The following is a 19,974-nucleotide window of genomic DNA, read 5'->3' as shown; positions in this document are numbered from 1 at the left end:
ATATGGGAACCGGAGCAACGGAAAGTAGGCGGAATAATATGCCAACATCACCTTTCCCACTGCTTGTCACTGTCACTAGCCTCATTATCTTTGCATCTTCCTTCCCATGACTGCTCCTTTGTAGAAAGCAAAGAGAAATACTGGAACATGATATTGCTCTCAAGAATGAAAAGATAGGTCATATCCTGCTCAAAAAACAAACCCATATACTTTGGATTTCTGCTGCAAGGAAAATTAGTATTGGACCTGCCAGATGAGCTACTGTCATATTAGATACAACCCCAACATGCAATGCCTTTTATCTGTCATTCTGGCTAAAATCAGCTGAAATGTTTCCAGCCCCTTCCTCTGTTTAAAACTCTAGGGCCACAAGGCAGCAAGTCTTCTGCAGATTTGCAGTTGGCATATCTTATCAGTCTGGCTCATCTTCAGTCCAGCTCATGCACAGTCACAGAATGAATCTCAGAAGAACCTCTTTTGTTTAGGAATACTCATCTTTAGGAGATGGAGAGGAGAACCCATGATGACCTACCACTCCTCAAAAGGAAGCAGAGGGGCAGCAACAGAACCTGAAGAAATGGCATGGAGCTGTGTCAGGAAGGGGTCATGCTGGATGTAGAAGAGTGATCTGCAAGATGGAAATCTGCTTTCCTTAGTTACTGAGGAGCTTTTCTCTACTGTACTTGTCTCCACCAAGGTCTTATCAGAAAAAAGACTATGGGGTCTCATTGTGAGGTTCATATTCCCAAGACAGTAAGATCACTAACTCCCTAGGTGTTTAGACAAAAGCAGTCCTCATGACCACTCATATGAATAATACAGATAGAAAGAAAGACCATCTCTTTGGTTTACATATATGTTCCCAGTGGGAGAGCATTCATGATTTAATTACAATAGGAAATAACCCTAAAGCTCTTTGCTTTGTAATAAACAACTAAAAACAATAGTACCCTCTCTGTAAGATAGTGAAAACAGCCTGTTTTAAAGAGATGACTTTGTGTAGATATGAAGAGAAAAACACATAAACACACAAAAATGTAGGCACAAAACACTTTAGGCTCTATCTGTCACTATTTGGTCCTTCAGCTCCAAGAAACTGGAAGAGAAGGCTGACTGTTGAACTTCATGCTATTTCATTCCTATTCATAAGTGAAGCAATCAGTACTTTTAACCCTCACCGTAATTATAGCTGTAAACTTGTTCCACCCACTGAAGATCATTTTTATGTTGCTGAGAACATCAGGTTTTGGGTGCATGTTTGCACACAAACAGTTACGTATGCCTTAGCCAGGGATTATGTAATGACATCACCAACATTAAATTATCATACAACGCTGAAGTTACCTATGGAACACAGCACTAAAAACCAAAAATATCAGATGATCTTAAAATGTAGATGTCCCTTCTTCTATATTTGTCAACAACTGAATGAAACCAAATTCTGCTGGTGGAAATGAATTACAGAAAATCCCACACAAAGTCTGTGAATATTGTCAGTTCCTCCAACCCCTCAACAAGTGAGGAAAACAATTTTCCTCACAGACCTCCATCCCTGGAATGGTTCAAGGTCAGGCTGAAGTGGGCTCTGAGCAACCTGATTTACCTCTAGATATCCCTGTTCTTCATAGGGAAGCTGAACTTCATTTAGTGGTCCTTTCCAACTAGAACTATTCTGTGGTTCTACTCCTTCTGCCTTTAATTAGATAAGAATTCAAAGAGAGTTCTTGCCCCACATCCAGCATAAGAATCTAAACCAAGGATCTCTACAGGTCAGGAGTAAAGGACATGCAGAAGGAGTCTCCATTTTGCCTGCCTTGTAGTTGCTCTGCTGCCTCACATGTATAAATAACTGCTGAGACAGACAGCTAAACAAGCACAGTTCCAGCACTTGACAGGAAAGACATGGGTATAAGAGGCAGAATGATCCAATTCTGATCTTTTCATCAATACATACTTAAGTATTTATTGAAAGTTGAAAAGACATCAGAAAAAAGACAAGCTCCCCCATGTGTCTTGACTGATGTGCATGGCTCCCTTTGCCAAGCTGTGTATCAGTCTCTCTCTGAGATAACCTGACTAGATTTAAGGGAAGGCTGCTGTTGAGTTTCTTTTCAAACAGAAAACAGGAATGCATCAGAGATGGAGAATATTCCCCTGTGATTTGTCAGAAAACCTGACTGCCAACCATGAAAAATCCAACTACCCCTGGCAATGTGGTCTCTATCAAGAACAGACCTGCTATGGATAAGCCAGGAACCTTCTGGCTCAGTAAGAAAGGCAAAAGAAAACTCAGTGTTATAACATGTCAATGAAAAACTATATAGCTCAAATCCAGGCTGGAAAATCAACTCTTCAGTGTGCCAATATTAACCATAAGTTAAACAACGACAATACTTTTAAAATCATGAATGGTTGGGAGGGAACTCAAGGATCATCAAGCTCCAACCCCCCTGCCACATGCAGAGCCACTAACCTGCAGATCTGGTACTAGACCAGGCTGCCTAGGGCCCACTGAACCTGGCCTTGAACACCTCCAGGGATGAGGTATCCACAGCCTCTCTGGGCAACGTGTGCCAGAACCTCACCACTCTCACAATAAAGAACTTCCCCCTGATTTCCAACCAAAATCTTCCCTTCTTCCCTCGCTCAACTTAAAACCATTTCCCCTTGTCCTGCTGTTATCTACCCCTTCAAAGATTTGACTCCCTTCCTGTTTATAGGCTCCCTATAGGTACTGGAAGGCTGCAATGAGGTCACCCCACAGCCTTCTCTTCTCCAGTCTGAACAAGCCAAGCTCCCTGTACTTGCTGGGGAGGTGCTCCAGCCCTCTGATCATCTTTGTGGCCCTCCCCTGGACCCTCTCCAAGAGCTCCCTGCCTTTCTTACATTGGAGGCCCCAGACCTGGACACAGTACTCCAGATGGGGCCTCACGAGGGCAGAGCAGAGAAGGAGATAGATAATCACCTCCCTGACCCTGCTAGCTACCCCTCTTCTGATGGATCCCAGGATACCATTGGCCTTCCAAGCTCCAAGTGCACAGTGCTGGCTCATGTTCAGTTTTTCATCTACCAAGACCCCCAGGTCCTTCCCTGCAGAGTTACTCTCAAAACCTTCTACTCCCATTCTGTATACATATCTGGGATTTCTCTGACCTAAGTGCAAATCCTTGCACTTTAATGTTTTGAACCACATTAGGTTCACATGAGCCCAGCTTTTGAGTCTGTTGAGGTCCCTCTGGATGGTTTATATTACATTAAACAGTGTACTGCACATTCACATCAATAAAACTTATTTTAAAGGATTTTACTAACAAATTAAAGGGATTCTAGGAAGTTTGTGTATCTGTCACACCACAACAAAATTTGAGAGTCAAAGGAAAAAGTTTTCTAGGCCAATAAACACCCAAATTTGTTCATACAAGATGAAATGTAGTTTTTATAGCTTCTCTCCAGCATTAAATTTCTCTTCTGTACTCTTATTAATTCCATGTTCTGGGGAAAAAAAAGGTAAATAAATATTGGTTATTGGGATCTGCCTTGTACAGAACATTTAATAGGAATCCTTAATTGCATGTTGTAAATGTAATACAAATGGTAGCTGTAAAGCCAAGAGTAGTTTTGCTTACAATAATCAGCAAGAATGCCTCTTCATATAGCAAACTCCTTAACAAGACCCAGGAATAGACATCAGTAAAACAACCCTTACACAAAACAAAATGAAGGATAGCCCATTTAAGCACAAGAAATAATGAATGTGGGTGATGTCAAAAACAGAAGCATGATTTACAGGAAAGCTGAGAAGTCTCCATCCTTGGATGTGCTCAAAACCTGTCCAGATTCAGCCCCAAGAATCTGCTTTAGTGACCTGGCTTTGAGGAATGGGTTTGGACAAGATGATTTGACGTGGTATTAGAATAGACTGCCCAGGTGGTGGAGTCACTATCACTGGAGATGTTCAAGAAAAAGTTAGATGTCGCACTGTATGACATGATCTGGAGAGGTAACAGGCATGGGTGATGGCTGGACTAGATGATCTTAGTGGTCTTTCTAATCTTAATGAATCAATTCTATGATCCTTGATGGACCCTGCCAACCTCAGCCATTCTTTGATTCCATAAAACACTGGCACCTCAGAACTTTGGCTTCTATACAGGTAAGAAGGTGTCCAACCAAGAACCAAAGTGCAGTGCAGGCAGTTATTAGCAAAGCCTTATGTTGGGTGGGCTTCTTTTCAAAAATCCCTTTAATCTAAACTTGCACAGAAGCTGTTCAAGATAATGCTGCTGTGTGCTTCTTCTTCTTTAAGCACTCGAACTTTAAGAGGAAAAAGCAGATGTCTCAAAGTGTTTCACAGGTGATGCGGCTTTTTTATCTAAAGACTAGGCAGACGATCACAAACAATCAAATTAGTGTTGTCTAATGAGGTACTGCTTGTCAGCAGAGAGACAGCAAAGTCTGGGATGTTATTTCTAGCATGTTTTGATGACATGACATCAAAACTAACGCATTTTTCTCCGCGCTCTCCATGACTGTACATGGACAACCAGAGTGGTTCAGTTAACGAGAGGTAATTCAATCAACACCTCTAATGTGAAAACTGATATGATCTATCTTACCTCTAGTCTACTTTGTATATCTTTTCAGTGACAAGAAATTTTGCCTTCTGCTGGAATGATCAGATTCATTTGAGAAAGGCTTTCAGCATAGAAATTCCCCAATGACCTATTTCTGAAAGTGAAAATGGTTTATGCTCTATACAGCACAGTCATTTGACATTGTAATGGTAAAAGCCATTTCAGTGTAAAAATATGGCTATTAATTAGGGAATTAATAATGTGTCAAAGCTTGAGCAACTTCCTTACCAAACTCTGAAGCAAAAGAGCCATCTCTCTAGGATTTCTTAGGAAAAGCAGAGTTTTCTTTAATAAGCACTTAAGTCAAAAGTTTCCAGAAATATCTGTAAAGGTCATTTCGAGAGCAGAAACATAACCTGCAAATTAAAGGTTGTTGTGCAAGAGACCAACTCCTATTAAAGCCTAATGAAAATACAAAAGGCATTTCAGAAAATCCACTGAGCATGGTGGAATAATAAGTTAGGTTTTAAAGACAGCTTGCCAATCTGCATCCTAAAGAAAACTATAATTTTATTACTTATACATTAAACAGACATAATACTACCAAGATATGGATAATTGTAAGGTAATCTAAGAAGGTTCATATATGCACAGCTACAGAAGGCACAGAAACCACTAAAAAATAACAGTCATGGAATTTTTTCATTTTTTCCAATTCTCAAAGGTCCAGAATTTGAGGAGTCCATGGAAACAGTCTTGACTGAGCCATCTAACCTTTATCTGATTTCACCCTCCAGTTTAAATAATACCTCCCAGAGCATTAAGGTGACTCGCTCACTGGATAGAGGTTAAAGCTGTCAATGTGGTCTACCTGGACTTCAGTAAAGCCTTTGACACTGTCCCCTACAACATTCTCATGGAGAAGCTGGCTGCCCATGGTTTGGATGGGCATATGCTCTGCTGGGTGAAACACTGGCTGGATGGCCGGGCCCAAAGAGTTGTGGTCAATGGAGTTAAATCCAGTTGTTAGCTGGTCATGAGCAGTGTCCCCCAGGGCTCAGTACTGGGGCTGTTTCTATTTAACATCTACATTGATGATCTGGATGAGGGGATTGAGTGAACCCTCAATAAGTTTGCAGATGACACCAAGTTGGGAGGGAGTGTTGATCTGCCAGAGGGGAGAAGGGCACTACAGAGGGACCTGGATAGACTGGATCAATGGGCCAAGGCAAACTGTATTGAATTTCAACAGGGCCAAGTGTCAGGTACAGCATTTTGGTCACAACAACCCCAGGCAACCCCACAGGCTGGGGAACGGTTATTGGAAAGCTGCCTGACAGAAAACGACCATGTTGTACTGATGGACAGTTGGCTGAATATGAGCCAGCAGTGTGCCCATGTAGACAAGAAGGCTGATGGCATGCTGGCTTGTATCAGGAATGGTGTGGTGAGCAGGACTAGGGAAGTCATCCTGCCCCTGTACTCGGTGTTGGTGAGGCATCACCTCGAGTACTGTGTTCAGTTTTGGGCACCTCAGTACAAAAAAAGGTCATGGAGGTGCTGGAGCAGGTCTGGAGAAGGGCAATAAGGTTTGTGAAAGGCTTGAAAAATCAGCCCTATGAGGAGCACATAAATATAGCACATTAATATTATGTGTAGGGAAAGTGAATATCTATCAGCTGAAGTGTCAGCAATGAAGTCTTCTTCAAACTCTCTCCTTCATATGCAGAAGTTACTCATAGTCCTTTCACCATTTAGAGCCAAGAAAAAACAGGATGAACAAAGAACTCCCTGGACAATTATTTTCTGCTTTTTGCCCCTTCCACAACACCAAGATGTCTCTGACTTGGAGGGGCTAAATAAGACTGATAACCCAAGCACCGTCAACTGAAAGTGTCACTCAACAGGGCTGGATGATAGTGAGCAGTTTATAAATCTGTGTCTCTCATGTAAAGAGCCTAATCTTCCCTTCTCATGGTTCTAGTGATTTATGTCTCACAGAACTCTCCCGAGCTATTCATCATACTGAAAACATTGATGTTCCCTCAACCAGACACCTCTCCTCATAAGGAACTGAAAATATCCATAGGGAAGTGGACACTTCTGACATTTGAAGGTTTTGGACATTCACTTAGGACAATCTTTTCCAAACTAAAATTTCAATCTGTAGGCACCTAAAGCCATATAAGATTAAAGCAGTTAATGGAAAGATCAGTGATGACCACAATTCCAGCAGATATTCATTTTTCTTTTCACAAATAAATAACACAGAATATGAGTCCAGAATGGTTACTGGTCTAAACCAACGACCTGAACCATTTTCAAAAACAAGGGTATGGCCATTTTTATAGCCATTTTTCTGTGTTCTTTGTTTTTGTTTTAATTTGATTTAATTTAGTTTTTATCTCAGTAGAAACCAAGTGCTTCTGTTCTTTACCTCAGTAGAAACTCAGTGCACTGAACTGAAGACCAGCATCTTCTGTCACATCCTTGTAAGTGTGTCATCATGGCTGAAGTTTAAAGGCCTTGCAAAGCATAAATTATTTATGCTAGCAATGCCTTTTGTAAACTCAGATCAGAGACTTTGCATCCCTCTGAAGGATCAGCACTTTGCACAATCACTTACTGGGAGTACTCCATTTTCCTACCAATTACAAAGAACCAGTGCAGAAACTTCAGACCTGACAAAGAAAGCTGCTGATTGCTCAGGAGTCCTACTGACTGTATTCAAATCAATGAATTCATATTACTACACATTAATTGAGCTGCATGGGCTGCAGTTTAAGATGAAAGCAACGTAATGCATCCTCCTTTAGCTCTTTTCACAGCAGAATTAATAACCTGGCATTATGTGATGCTTGTAAAGGCCCAAATACATGCAGACGGACAGCTATCAAGGTCAATCTGAAATGCATTCAGCCACAGTAAGCTGATCGTGTGATACCCCATCAAAATGTTCATCTGACTGAAGGTTTTGAAGGTTTGTATAATTGGTGAAAACTCAGAGAACTTCTTAGGAATAAATTCACCTATTTCCTGGCATGTTCCTTTCTTGCTCTGTTATTTTGAAAGGATGTAAGGTTGACTTTTGCCTCCTAAAAAACTCATTTTCTACAGGTGATTATTTCTCTCTTCTACATGTTTGAACCATAGATTTCAACTGGCTATCATCATAATTTAGTTAAAAGAAATGCAGATGTGGCTTGTGGAAATGGAATCAGAAAAGGCTTTAAGAATATAAATGTTAGCTTGAATTAAGAAATTGGGCCAAATCTTAAAACCAGACCCATGAAATATTAATCGGTGAAAATTCAGATCTCATTTCTGACTGGTTTACATTCAAAGCACAAAAGTTACTGCAGAATCAGAATGCACCTCAGTTTTCCTTGTCAGAGCAAAAATTGAGTGAGGATGCCAAGATCTGAGTAATTAATTATAGACTACAAGGTAAGAATTGAATTGACAAAAGCTGACACCTGACTGTAAATGTAGCAAACTTCACAAAAAAATAGGAAACAAGGAAAATATTGTAAAGTTATTGATTTCTGATGGTTCTGTAGGGCAAGCATTGCAGGAAAGGCACAACCAAGGCAGGTGGGTGAATAATTTTGGAATCACAGAATCACAGAATGACCTGGGTTGGAAGGGATATCAAGAATCGTGAAGCTCCAACCCCCTGCCTGGCAGGGCCACCAAACTTCCACATTTACTAGATCAGGTTGCCCAGGGCCCCATCCAACCTGGCCTTGAACACCTCCCAAGGAATGGGCATCCACAACCTCCCTGGGCAGCCTGTTCTAGGACCTCACTACTCTCATAGTAAAGAACTTCCCCCTGACATCCAACCGAAATCTTCCATCTTTCAACTTAAAACCATTTCCACTTGTCCTGAATCTAAATGACAGCAGTAAAAAAAATATTAAAAACCACACAGAGCTCAAGAGGCTGAAGGAAGGTTGAAAACTGAAACACTTATGTCATTAATATGCCATAGACAGACTTGTAAAGACAGAGACAATAAGTAAAGCTGTCTCCATCATACTAAGTTAAACGGCAAAAGTAATACCATGAACTAAAGCTGTTTCTTTTTGCTTGTTTGCCCTAAGTTAGGTAGAGTTCATTAAGGTCGACTTACAGCTCTGATAAACTCTGAATAGGAAATGCTCTGTTCTTGTGACCTAACATCATCAGTCCAGCGATGCACCAGGAGAATGTCAGAATTCCTATTGCATGAGTCTGAAGAGGGTGCCTTCCCCTCATGGGAAGGAATGACTGAACTGTAATGCTGAACACAAATACTTTCAATACTTCCCTCTCTGCCATAAACAGCCCTCATTATACCAACAGACAGGGGCTCTGATTGCATTTATCGGTGTGTTACTCATGTGTTCTGTCTTAGAAGTGCTTTCTCTTGGCATAGCATGGTACTTTATGCCGAGCAATACCTGCTGCCACGAGTGAAAAGCACAACATGAATGACATCGGAAGAGATGCTCTGTGGCTGATCCAACAAAAACACATCTTACAAAAATATATTTTCGGTGTCTTGGTTTCAAACTTGAAGATTTAAAGCATTGAGATGAAGATATTCCTTACATCCCTAGGATGGATGGCATGAAGGGGCATTCCTCTGCTACTCCAAGCACTCACAGTGACTACAACTGCAACTTTTATAACTCTTACTGCACTGCGAAGAACAAGGGGTAAGCCTACAGGGATACTGTAGTAAACAGAATACTGGAAAAAACAGTAAATTAAAAACAAACACCAAAGATAGACTGCATAAAATCAGCTGCCTGAATCTCATTCTCATTGGTCAGGATGAGGAAAACATTTATCCATATAATAAGCCGGTAAATGAATTAGGCAAAGAAAATTGTGATTCAAAAGGAGAAAATATAAACAAATTAAGACAGTATTTTCCAGTTTTCGATAATGATTAACTCAGTTTAAATTCAAAAAGAGACTGCTAAATGTTTAGAAAATAGATACTTGGAGCCTGACTATCGCTTTTCCATATGTACTGCAGTCATGCAGGAGATGTGTTGGACAATATGTTGGTTTTTTTAACTATACATTAAGGACTACATGCTGATTGAATTAAGAGTGGAACTCTTCCCTCAGTATACTTTTTAGAAGTTTATAGTGTTTCAAAGCAGTCACATTAACAAGAAAGGAATGCATTAGTGATTATACAGTAAGATCCTGAGGGCTGGAGCAGCTCCCCTATAAGGACAGGCTGACGAAGCTGGGATTGTTCAGTCTGGAGAAGGCTGCAGGGAGACCTCATTACCAAAAGGGAGCCTGTAAACAGGAGGGAAGTCTTTGAAAGGGTAGATAACAGCAGGAAAAGGTGAAATGGTTTTAAGTTGAGGGAGGGAAGATTTATGTTAGATATCAGGGGGAAGTTCTTTACTATGAGAGTGGAGAGGTGCTGGAACAGGCTGCCCAGAGAGGTGGTGGATGCCCTGTCCCTGGAGGTGTTCAAGGCTACTTTGGATGGGGCTGTGGGCAGCCTGGTCTAGTATTAAATGTGGAGGTCAGTGGCCCTGCCTGTGGCAGGGGGTTTGGAGACTGATGATCCTTGAGGTCCCTTCCAACCCAAGCCATTCTATGATTCTATGATTCCTGAATCATGAAGTCCTTGCACTTCCATTTGATGAAGACTGGGACAATATTCTGCTCAGGGATCAATTGTACACTGTTGTTCTGTTCTTCCATTGCTGCCCATTACAGTCAACAACTGCACCAGGAACCCCAAGTGAAATATTGTTTTCTGGGTTCTTGCCTTTTCATTCACTGACAGAATCTAAGGTTGCAAAGAAGAGTAAATTCATAGAGTTTAAGGACTCAGTCCCACAACCTCTGTCTGATTGAAATGTGTCAGGGAATGTCAGGCAGGGAAGACACCTCCTGCTGCAACGACTTCTGCCAAGAAAAGGGCTCAAAACAGTTAAGTCATCTTTCTTTGGATAAATCATTCTTTCTTTTTTCTATTAAATATGCCCTAGACTCGGGATTCCAACAGTCTCAATTGTCATCTTAGGTAATTGTGCACTCATCCAAATGAGTCACAAACTACAAATGACACAGAAAGTCCACACAGGCTAAGAAATCCTGACACTAGACAAAGAAATCGTTAAACGAGGGACCTCCTTTAGTTTGCTGCTGTGGTACCATCCTTTTCAGATGTTTACTGATGTAAATTAAAATCAAAAACAATAACAAAACAACAGCAAAATGAGCAGCTGCAGTTTTGCTACAATATGAGCAATGTGACCCAAAATCTTCTGGGCTATTTTCCTGAGGTGTCAGCAAACAAACGTAAAGACATAAGGCCCCAGGAGTTTCTTCATGTCCTCTGTAGATGCTCTACCTTCTCTCTGCCAGACAAAACTGCCCCAAGGGAGCAGTGACATACTTACAACAAGGGGCTCATCAGGCAGAAATCAGGGCTCAGAGCTCTCCTGAACAGCTGGTCTCTCTGCACGCACTTGGACAGCAGCTGATGGTGTCATCAATGCTTGGAAAAGTGACTGAGAAAAGTGCTCTTTTTTTAACACGACTCATGAAGTGATCTGTCCTATGGAAGGAATGGCCAAATTCACTTCTGATTTGTTTTGAAAAGAAAATAAGTGCTTTTTAGTCTTTCAAGAACCATTTATTCGGCATCATTAATGCAAAAGTAGAAATAGGGAAAACAAGATTTTAATGTTAGTGATCATAATGATCATTAGTGATCATAGATACTGCGGGCGTTTCATCCCTTTAACTCATTGAATAGTGACCTTCATATTTCTCATTGTGTCTGCATGTTTTGAAGTTAAAAAAACCTATTCTGATATCATGCAAATTGGGCTTAAATCACATCCTAAAATAATTGGTTGTGCTTCTTTTGGTAACTTCCTGATTCAGCACAGAAGAAAAAAAAAAACAGTTTGATGATGAGTTAAATAGAAGTTCTGGCCAGTCATTACTAAACTTGAGATTTTATTCATTTATGTGTCCTCTGACAATTCGGACTATTTTGTAACCATTTCCCCAACTCTTTTTCTTCCCTTTATTTTCCCTGTACTGTCATGTAGAGCTGTTATGCATTAAAAGCCAGCTGTTCTCTCTCTTCTTAAAGTATGCAACACAGTTTTATATGAAACAGTTTGTTGAGGTAGCTGAAAAAAAAAAATGTTCCATCATGGACACGGAAATTCTGAAAATGCTCTGTTTTCTTATATTTTCTAAATCTAAATGTGAAATCTGCTACACAACATTTGGGATCAATGTGGGTTAAGAACAATTTATAATGATTATAAAAAACAAGCCTGCTCCCATATAACTCAACACAGACTTTGCCTGCACTTGTACTGCTGGAGAGTAACTCATGCTTTAAACTTAATAATTACTTTTCCAACCGATGAGAAAAAGCACAGCATTATATTTTTCCTGGGGCTTTCATTAAGATCTCTAGGTTCACTTCCCACAAGACATGGATCTCTTAACAGAAGATTAAATCTAGTTTCTGATGGAGTTTTATTGTTAGAATACTTTGGTTCTCTGACTATCTCCTTAAAGGATTTAAATTAAAATGTGTCTAGATTTAGTCAGCTGTTGATAAGATTTGTGATTTCTAGTAGCTGAGAATATTTAAGCACATATGAACCAAGTTTTATTATATTATAAATTGCCATGAGGGATCACTTTTTAAACCAGACTTGTGCAGAGTAAAACTAGAGTAATGCAAATAAAATGATTGTAGCTACTCCAGATTTAAATCAGCAGGACAGATCACAATCTGAATCCCTAAGCACTGTCTCTTATGGAAATGTGGTGTAAAAATATATGTGGAATTAATATATGCACATACATATTATATAAAATGACCCCTTTATATATTAAATAAAAAGATACCTTCCTCACTTCAGCAGTGGCCAAATGCTTTAGTACCTACGCAAGCACAGAATGCCATTTAATGGACATTTCTCTTAACATTCAATAGTATAGAGCTGATGATTAATCCAAGTTTTTGCATCCACGATATCATTTGTTTTGAATCAATCCCTGCTATTTCATCTGATAACACAATTAAGACTGAAGACATATTAAAGGCCAATGAATTTATCCTGAAATGGAAGAACAGCCATACCAACAATAAGGAACTTCTGTAAAATGAAGCAATAACCAAAATCTATCAATTCTTTTTTCTTACTTCACTGTTGTTCCAGAAGACTGTTCAGTCTAGAAAATCTATGCTTAAATTGCCAGAAATGACAGCAGTGAGCCTCAGCACCTCTATGGGTGCACTCTGGAAAATCTCCATAGGATGCTGGATCCTCATTCCTACCCTGTGGTCTTCAATATCACTTCAGCACATCTAATTCAGTGGATTTAGGATTCATTCATTAGCATTTCTGTAAGTCCATATGAAAAAAGAAATACGACAAAGGTAGCAAACAACAAAAAGGATGTTATTTCCAAGCTCAAATACTCCTTAAAGGAAATAATTCACCCAGGCCAAACCTGAACCTGCAAGCTAGGATAAATCTTTCTCAGCATTACCAGGTTCCTGAATTGTCTCCCAGTTATCTCCAAGAGTATAAGATTTTTAAGGCTTTTACCTGCAGAAACAGTCATCAGATCAGCTTTTGACTGAGACTGCAATGATTATGACGATGAACAGCAGAACGGCCACAGCAGCAGAGAGGAGGCAGCACTTCATCTTCCTGGCTCGTAGCTGAAAGAAGAGAAAGAAATAAACGCATGGATATTTGAATAGGAAGATGGAAAGCATATTCACGAAGAAATGATGCTATTTTTCCATTGATGAGACTATCTGAAACAAAACAAAACAATGAGACAACATGGAGAACTTGTATCTTTGTTCATAATGATCCAGCATGATGTCAGCACAGGATGCTAATAGGTCATTAAGCAATTAAGCATCCAGCAGTAGGCTAACACTCCAAATGAGAATTTCAAAGACTGTATGGGGGCTTTTACTTCAGATCCTTTACAGAAAGGTTCCTTTATTTTGCTCTCTCAAGAGTGTAAAGCAACCATCAAACTCAACCATAAACAGACTTATTGGAGGGTAAAAGAGACAGGGCCAAGCCTGTATTCTGATATTTAGGTTAACATTTTATGACCTCGCCCTGGCTGGAAAGTCAGGATAATGATTCCTACTCTGTTTACATCTCTTATGAGATTCAGTAACACCGTCCTTTTTATAGCCCCCATGCACTTAACCCGCCCTATCTTGTGAAGAAGACTATCCTGTATGTTGGCGAAGTGATGGATGCAACGCTTGTTTGTAGGTATCCTTTGGGAGCTAGTGGGGAGTCTATAGCCCTAGATTGATCGCATAGCTCTTGCAAGCTTTTCAGTGCCCTAATTAGTGAAGAAAGACATTAGCACATAGCAGGTAGGGCAAATTGTTCTGATCACCAGATAGGATCTACAGACCATAGTATAGGGACCTTGAGGAATGCGCAATAATAAACAGCATACATTATAATAGTAATCACAGCAAACTCTGGTAATTATCCCCAGTTGAGGTTAACAGAGAGTGACTGGTAAAATGAGATTATAAACATTGTCTTGTCATTGTGGAGAGAAGTTGGGAAACAAATAATGCAGTCCTGTGACTCTTAATAGCCCCAAGACATCATGGCACACTGAAAACACATCACCATCAGAAATTTAAGGGCTAAACAACTTGCATATGCTATGATTTTAGTTTTCCCAGGTATGCATGTACAATTAATGAAAAAATATTTTTCCCCAGCAGGATCTCTAACTTGCTCGGTGAATGGGTAATTATTGCACAACACACATACTATATTTATATACATTTTACTTACAGATATTCTTAGGACATCCATCAAAGCCATGCTTACATGAGACCACAAAAAACTTTAAACCTTTCACTTAACATCAAGGTCCTAATATTTCTATTGAAGTTTCAAGACAGTAGAACCATTTAAAGAGTTATCTTCCCTTCCAAACAGCAATGTGGTTATGGGTTCATTTTAAGGCAAGAAAGTGGAGACATAAACCATAGCCGGCAGCCTGGGTGATCTCAGGAAAGTTCAGATTCCCCAAATAGTAAAAAATAATAACAATAGAAGTACGATTTAGTTTCTTGAATCAAGGTTAATCCACACGGCAAACCATTTCCAAATCTTCAACGGGATCATTTCTCCCAAGGTCAAGATCATGTAAAATGATTCATTTATTTCAGGACATAATTATTCAGGGAGCTTTGCTCTTTTGTAACATTTCCCATTCCTCCAACTCCAAGATGAGTTGATTTCACTCATCTTTTTCCAGCCCTTTCTCCCCTCAGCTGCTGGAGATCTTTCCTTTACATTGTCCCCCCTTAACATCACTGTTTATTTTCCTTGACTTTTCTGGGCTCTGCACAGGAAGCCTTACAGGCATTTGACCTCCTCTCAGTTCCCATGGCCCAGTGCAACCTGCATCCACAGTTACAGGACCAACTGTATGATAATTCTGCCAAGCTTCTTCTACTGGTGAGGAACACTTACTGAAATAATGGCATGCCTAGGAACAATAACACAGTGCAGGTACTGACAGCTGAGGTATAAACAAACTGAACTTCATTTTGGGAAACACTGACTGCCTTTAACTATTAATGAAAATATGTACCTATATATCTAAATATAAGAGATATAGAAAACCTGACAGAATTTCAGGCCACATTTTGGACAAGTTTAAAGCAAGTAAAAAGTTTAATCTTCTGGTAGAAAATGTATGACAAAAAACTATAAGAAGTCTTATCTGAGTTTATTTCAATGTATGTTAGTTTACCCTGTCCCAGTCTGTTTTAAGACCATTTCCCATAACACAAGGAACTTGTTGATTAAATTTGAGCTAATCTATTTTCCTTGTAAACATTTGCCAAAGATGAAAAGAATATAGTATTGAGGAAAAAGAGAAATCACCATCAAAAACAGAAGCAGCCCAAATCCTGCAGTAGAAAGTAATGGCTCTCTACGAGTTATTTTGCTAAGTTCTCAGCTTTTTTTAGTAACACATTATTAGTAAAGATACGTTTTAGTCTCGACAAAAGCTCTTTAAAAACACATGTGAAATAGTGAGGAGTGAAAAGCAGAGAAGGATCGAGCAAGGCTATTTAGGGACACAGCTGAGGAGTGCTTTATATTGACAGGAGAAGTGGATGTGACTGAGCCTGGAAGAAATCTTTCCATCACCACTTCATAAAAGAAGCTGTAGGTCATGTTCTATGGCCTAGAAGGTATTTCTTTCTTGGGGGTGAAATGTTAAGAGGCGTTCTAATTATGTCACAACAGACAGTTAAATCATTAGCAACTATTAAAGCCCAATACTGCTGTAGGCCCAGAAAAGTAAGGTTCGTTTTGGAAAATCCTAAGTAAATGCAGTTAAAAGGAGAATAAATAAATACATAAATGCGTCTTTGCTAGAGAATCAAATGCTGGCAAGAGCGAAGCATAAATAAGAGGAGAGTGGTCCAGAGGAAACTGCTTTTCCTGTGTGATTCAGATATGGAAAAGCAGCATTGTGGTTCTCTGCCATCTACAGATTGCTTCCACTGTAGAATGCAGTTCAGGGAGGTAGAGAATTCCCAACTGGCCTTAGTAAAGAGGTCAAATATAAGAAGAACATAAAGCTATTAGAGAGTATCCAAAGGACGGATATAATGATCACAGAAACACAGAACTGTAAGGGCTGGAAGGGATCTCTAGAGATCATCTACTCCAACACCCCTGACAAAGCAGGCTGACCCCAGGTTGCACAGGTGGGTCTTATATGTCTCCAGAGAAGGAGACTCCACAACCTCTCTGGGCAGTCTATTCCAGTGCTCTGTCACCCTTACTGCAAAGAAGTTTTTAAACACATTTGTGCAGAACCTCCTATGCTTCAATTTGTGGCCATTTCCTCTTGTTCTGTCATCACACACTGCTGAAAAGAGTGTGGCCTTGTCCCTCTGCCTCCTGCACCATAGAAATTTATAGACATGATGGGGAAGAGTCTGGAAAGCAAAGTGTATGGGGAGGGGCTGAGGTTCCTTGCTAAGTTTAGCCCAGAGCAGAACAGGCTGAGGGGAGGCCGCATGGCTGCTCCCACAGCTCTATGGTTGGGGCACTTTTTAGTTTTCCTGCCAGACAAAAGCCCTGGCAGTTTACCATCAGTAGCCAAACTCATCTTGCAAATATCACACCTCCTTACTATCACTCTCCCTGGACTGCGATGAGGACAGCAGAAAAAGACCATTGCTCAAAATTGCTCAGCATTGCTCTGTAAGTAACTACATGAAAAGAGGTTGTAGTGAGGTGAGTGTTGGCCTCTTCTCTCATATAACTAGTGATAGGATGAGAGGGAATGGCCTCGAGTTATACCAGGGGAGGTTTAGGTTGGATGTTAGGAAATATCACTTCTCTGAAAGAGTGGTCAGGCAGTGGAATGAGCTGCCCAGGAAGGTGTTGGAATCACCAGCACTGGAGGTGTTCAAGGAATGTTTAGATGTTATGTTGAGGGACACGGTTTAGTGAGAACTATTGGTGATTTGCAGACAGTTGGACTGGATGATCTTTAAGGTCTTTTCCAACATTGTTGATTCTATGATTCTATAATTCTAAGAGAGTTGACCCAACAGCATGCCTCCCTACCTCCGGCAATGTCAAATAGAAGAAGTATTGACACACCCCAGGCATTTCAGTTAGGTTGTGTGGGCAAGAATCTGTCTTGAGGGAAAGTTCTACCTTTCAGTCTTCATTTCTAAGGTCATTATGGTAAGTGAGCAAAAAGCCACCCTGCACTCAGTATAAAAGGACTCAGTAAGGCTATCCATTTTTACCTGAGGAATGCTGTTTAAATAATGCACAAATAATGAAGCACCAACCAGCAGAACAAGGATTACAAGAACTTCTGCAAGTACAGTTCCACAAACCACGCAATGAAATCTTCAGAGTCATGTTTGTTACAGAGATCTATCTCCTGCAAACTCATCTCGGTGGGAGGCATTAAAAGCCAACCAATCCAAAAAAAAACCCCTCAAAAATAAAACAACAACAACAACAACAAAAAAGATCTGCATAATAACAGTCTCCAATTGTTGGGTTAGGTTTTTTTAATGGTCTCTGTCAGGCAATGAAAATTCCCCTTGATTAATTTTCAAGTACTGTTTCTTTTCAGATTATCAAATCTGTTTGACATAAAATGGGACACTTCTCATGCAAATCTCTGCATAGAGAGCTTTGTGACATTAAAGAGGTTCGTACCATTTCTTTCACCCTGCCTTCAGAGGTCATTTGGTATTGCACTAAAGCACTTGTCTGTGCCCTTAATACACATTTTGAAAGCTAATTTGTGGTCTGCTGGATTGGGAGCCCAGGTCCTTAATAACATTTGGACACATTTATACAGAGGTGATATTATAAATCTGAATCTACTGTCACTCCAGGATACACCAGCAGGGACTCTGCAAAACGCTGTGGAGCTTTCATAGGGGAATAAAAGAAAATTCTGGAGTAATGCAGCAGAAGATCAGACCATAAATATATATTTACCTTGAAGTATAATGCAAACATTGAGAAGGGAAAATGCCTCATACACTCTCACTATTGTCTTCATCATTATTATTTTTGTTTTTATATTCTGTTGAGAAAATCTCTCATCTAAGTAATACACAGTCATCTCTGATGAGATAGTAAACAGAATGTGTTATTGCTACAGAAGTGAGGAGTATGACCTTTAATGTGTGCAAAAATTAAAATGCGCTGACCAGATTTGGTGACCTTTATGGTAAAGCTTCCTTATAGAGTAACAATGAATTTGCTATTAAATATCACTGCTTCTGCAGGCAGGCTAGAAAAGGCCAGTAATATTATTAAGCACTTTTGGTGTATTTAAATGAGTACAAAGCAGTCAAGTTGGATATGAATAAAACCTACAAGATTTGATAGCAAGTGAAAAAGGCCAGCCTATGCCAGCAAGGGAATATCACTTTGTTTTGTCACATTGGTTTTGTACCTTGACTGCCACATCATTTGGATCAATTTCAAACCTTTCTTTTTGACTCAGTGTCTACACATTTGAAATCTGGCACTAATTCTGCATAGCCTTCCCATTCTAAGTTTCTTTGTGTTTCACTTCTTACTCATTTACCTTTATTTCACCTGCCATCTATAGGCATGATTCCTCTGTGTGTCCTATGGCAAGACTGTGTTTTCTGCCACTTTGCTATTTAGCCAGTGATAACCATTCAGGCTGACATTTTCCATGCCTGAAATCAGTCTCAACCTGATATATACGTTTCATTTAAATGCAGCCAATTCAAAGATTAAAACTACAGAAAAATGTCAAAGTATCCCACAATGACAAAGATAAAACAAACATTTTCTTTAGTATCTCCATGCTTCAGAGCAGGATGTGGAGTAGAAGGAAGAACATGGAGAAAGGACTTTCTACAGTCAGTGAGGGTGCACTCTTTATTGTTCCTAAGGAATTTGGCTCTGCTTGGGAAAAGTAAGGCTTCTCAGAGATCCTAGTTCATGTGCACTCATGACTAGTTCAAAATCTGAGGCAATTTTCACTGTCGGCCACACTCCCCTGTACTGATAAGAGCACCATTTTCTGTGCTGATTTGCCTAAAAGCAGAAAGGGGCTGGTGGAGAGACCGTATACACAGATTTAAGTGCTGCATTTTCTAACTTCTAAATGCTTGAAATATCAATCTTAATATCCCCTTAATATACTTGGTGGGGTTTTCTGTGGTTTTTCTTTGGTGTTTTTCTTTTTTTTTTTTTTCTTTTTTCTTTTTTTAATGGCTGAAACACCATTTATAATAACACATGATAATAGCTTATATTTCCAGCATGTCTCTCAAGGCAGCAGGCCTCCAACATGATTTACAAATTCACTGTAAAGAGGATTAATTTTCTTTTTTTCCCCAGTACTGGAATGAAGCCATCTACCTCTGGCAGTTGTTTTAATTCTATGTAGCAAATTTAGCCAGCAGTTTAAAGCAGGTAATGACTATCGTGTGCAGCTGAAACACCACATAACCCTCATTTTCCCAAAACCAAAATATTCTTGTAAAGTTTTGCAAAAAAAATCCCTGAGATTCTTAACAACTCCACACAGGAGGACATAAAGAACTGAACTTCCCCAATAATTCAAAACTAGAAACAATTGTGTAAGATAGCTGTGCAGTTCAACCACAGTATTGTGTTGCGTTCATTAGTTGGTTTATGCTACCATGTGAAAGGGACTGGTTGGCTGGGTTGGGAATGGCAATGTTTGGGTCACGGTGATTCTGGTCTCTATATGTGGGGCTCTGTAGTTCGACTTGTTTTCACTCCAGTCTGTGAGTCATCAGTGTGTCTGTGAGTGGGTTATGGAA

General features: G+C 39.8%; 1 protein-coding gene across 26 annotated transcripts in view; it reads right to left on the bottom strand.

Moving 5' to 3' along the window:
- Positions 1-19,974, bottom strand: part of TSNARE1 (t-SNARE domain containing 1) — a 416,856-nt gene that overhangs the window by 43,694 nt on the left and 353,188 nt on the right. For all 26 annotated transcript variants that reach the window (XM_085536897.1, XM_085536893.1, XM_085536887.1 and 23 more), the window contains one exon: positions 13,187-13,302. In XM_085536897.1, coding sequence (XP_085393023.1) covers positions 13,207-13,302 — 96 coding nt within the window. In that variant the 3' untranslated portion in view covers positions 13,187-13,206. The remainder of the gene's footprint in view (positions 1-13,186; positions 13,303-19,974) is intronic.

The sequence above is a fragment of the Coturnix japonica genome, chromosome 2 (genome assembly GCF_054131305.1).
Source record: "Coturnix japonica strain WE chromosome 2, WE-NBRP24, whole genome shotgun sequence".
NCBI lineage: Eukaryota > Metazoa > Chordata > Aves > Galliformes > Phasianidae > Coturnix > Coturnix japonica.
Note: the sequence above shows the minus strand (reverse complement) of the source record. Positions and strands in the feature narration are given on the sequence as shown.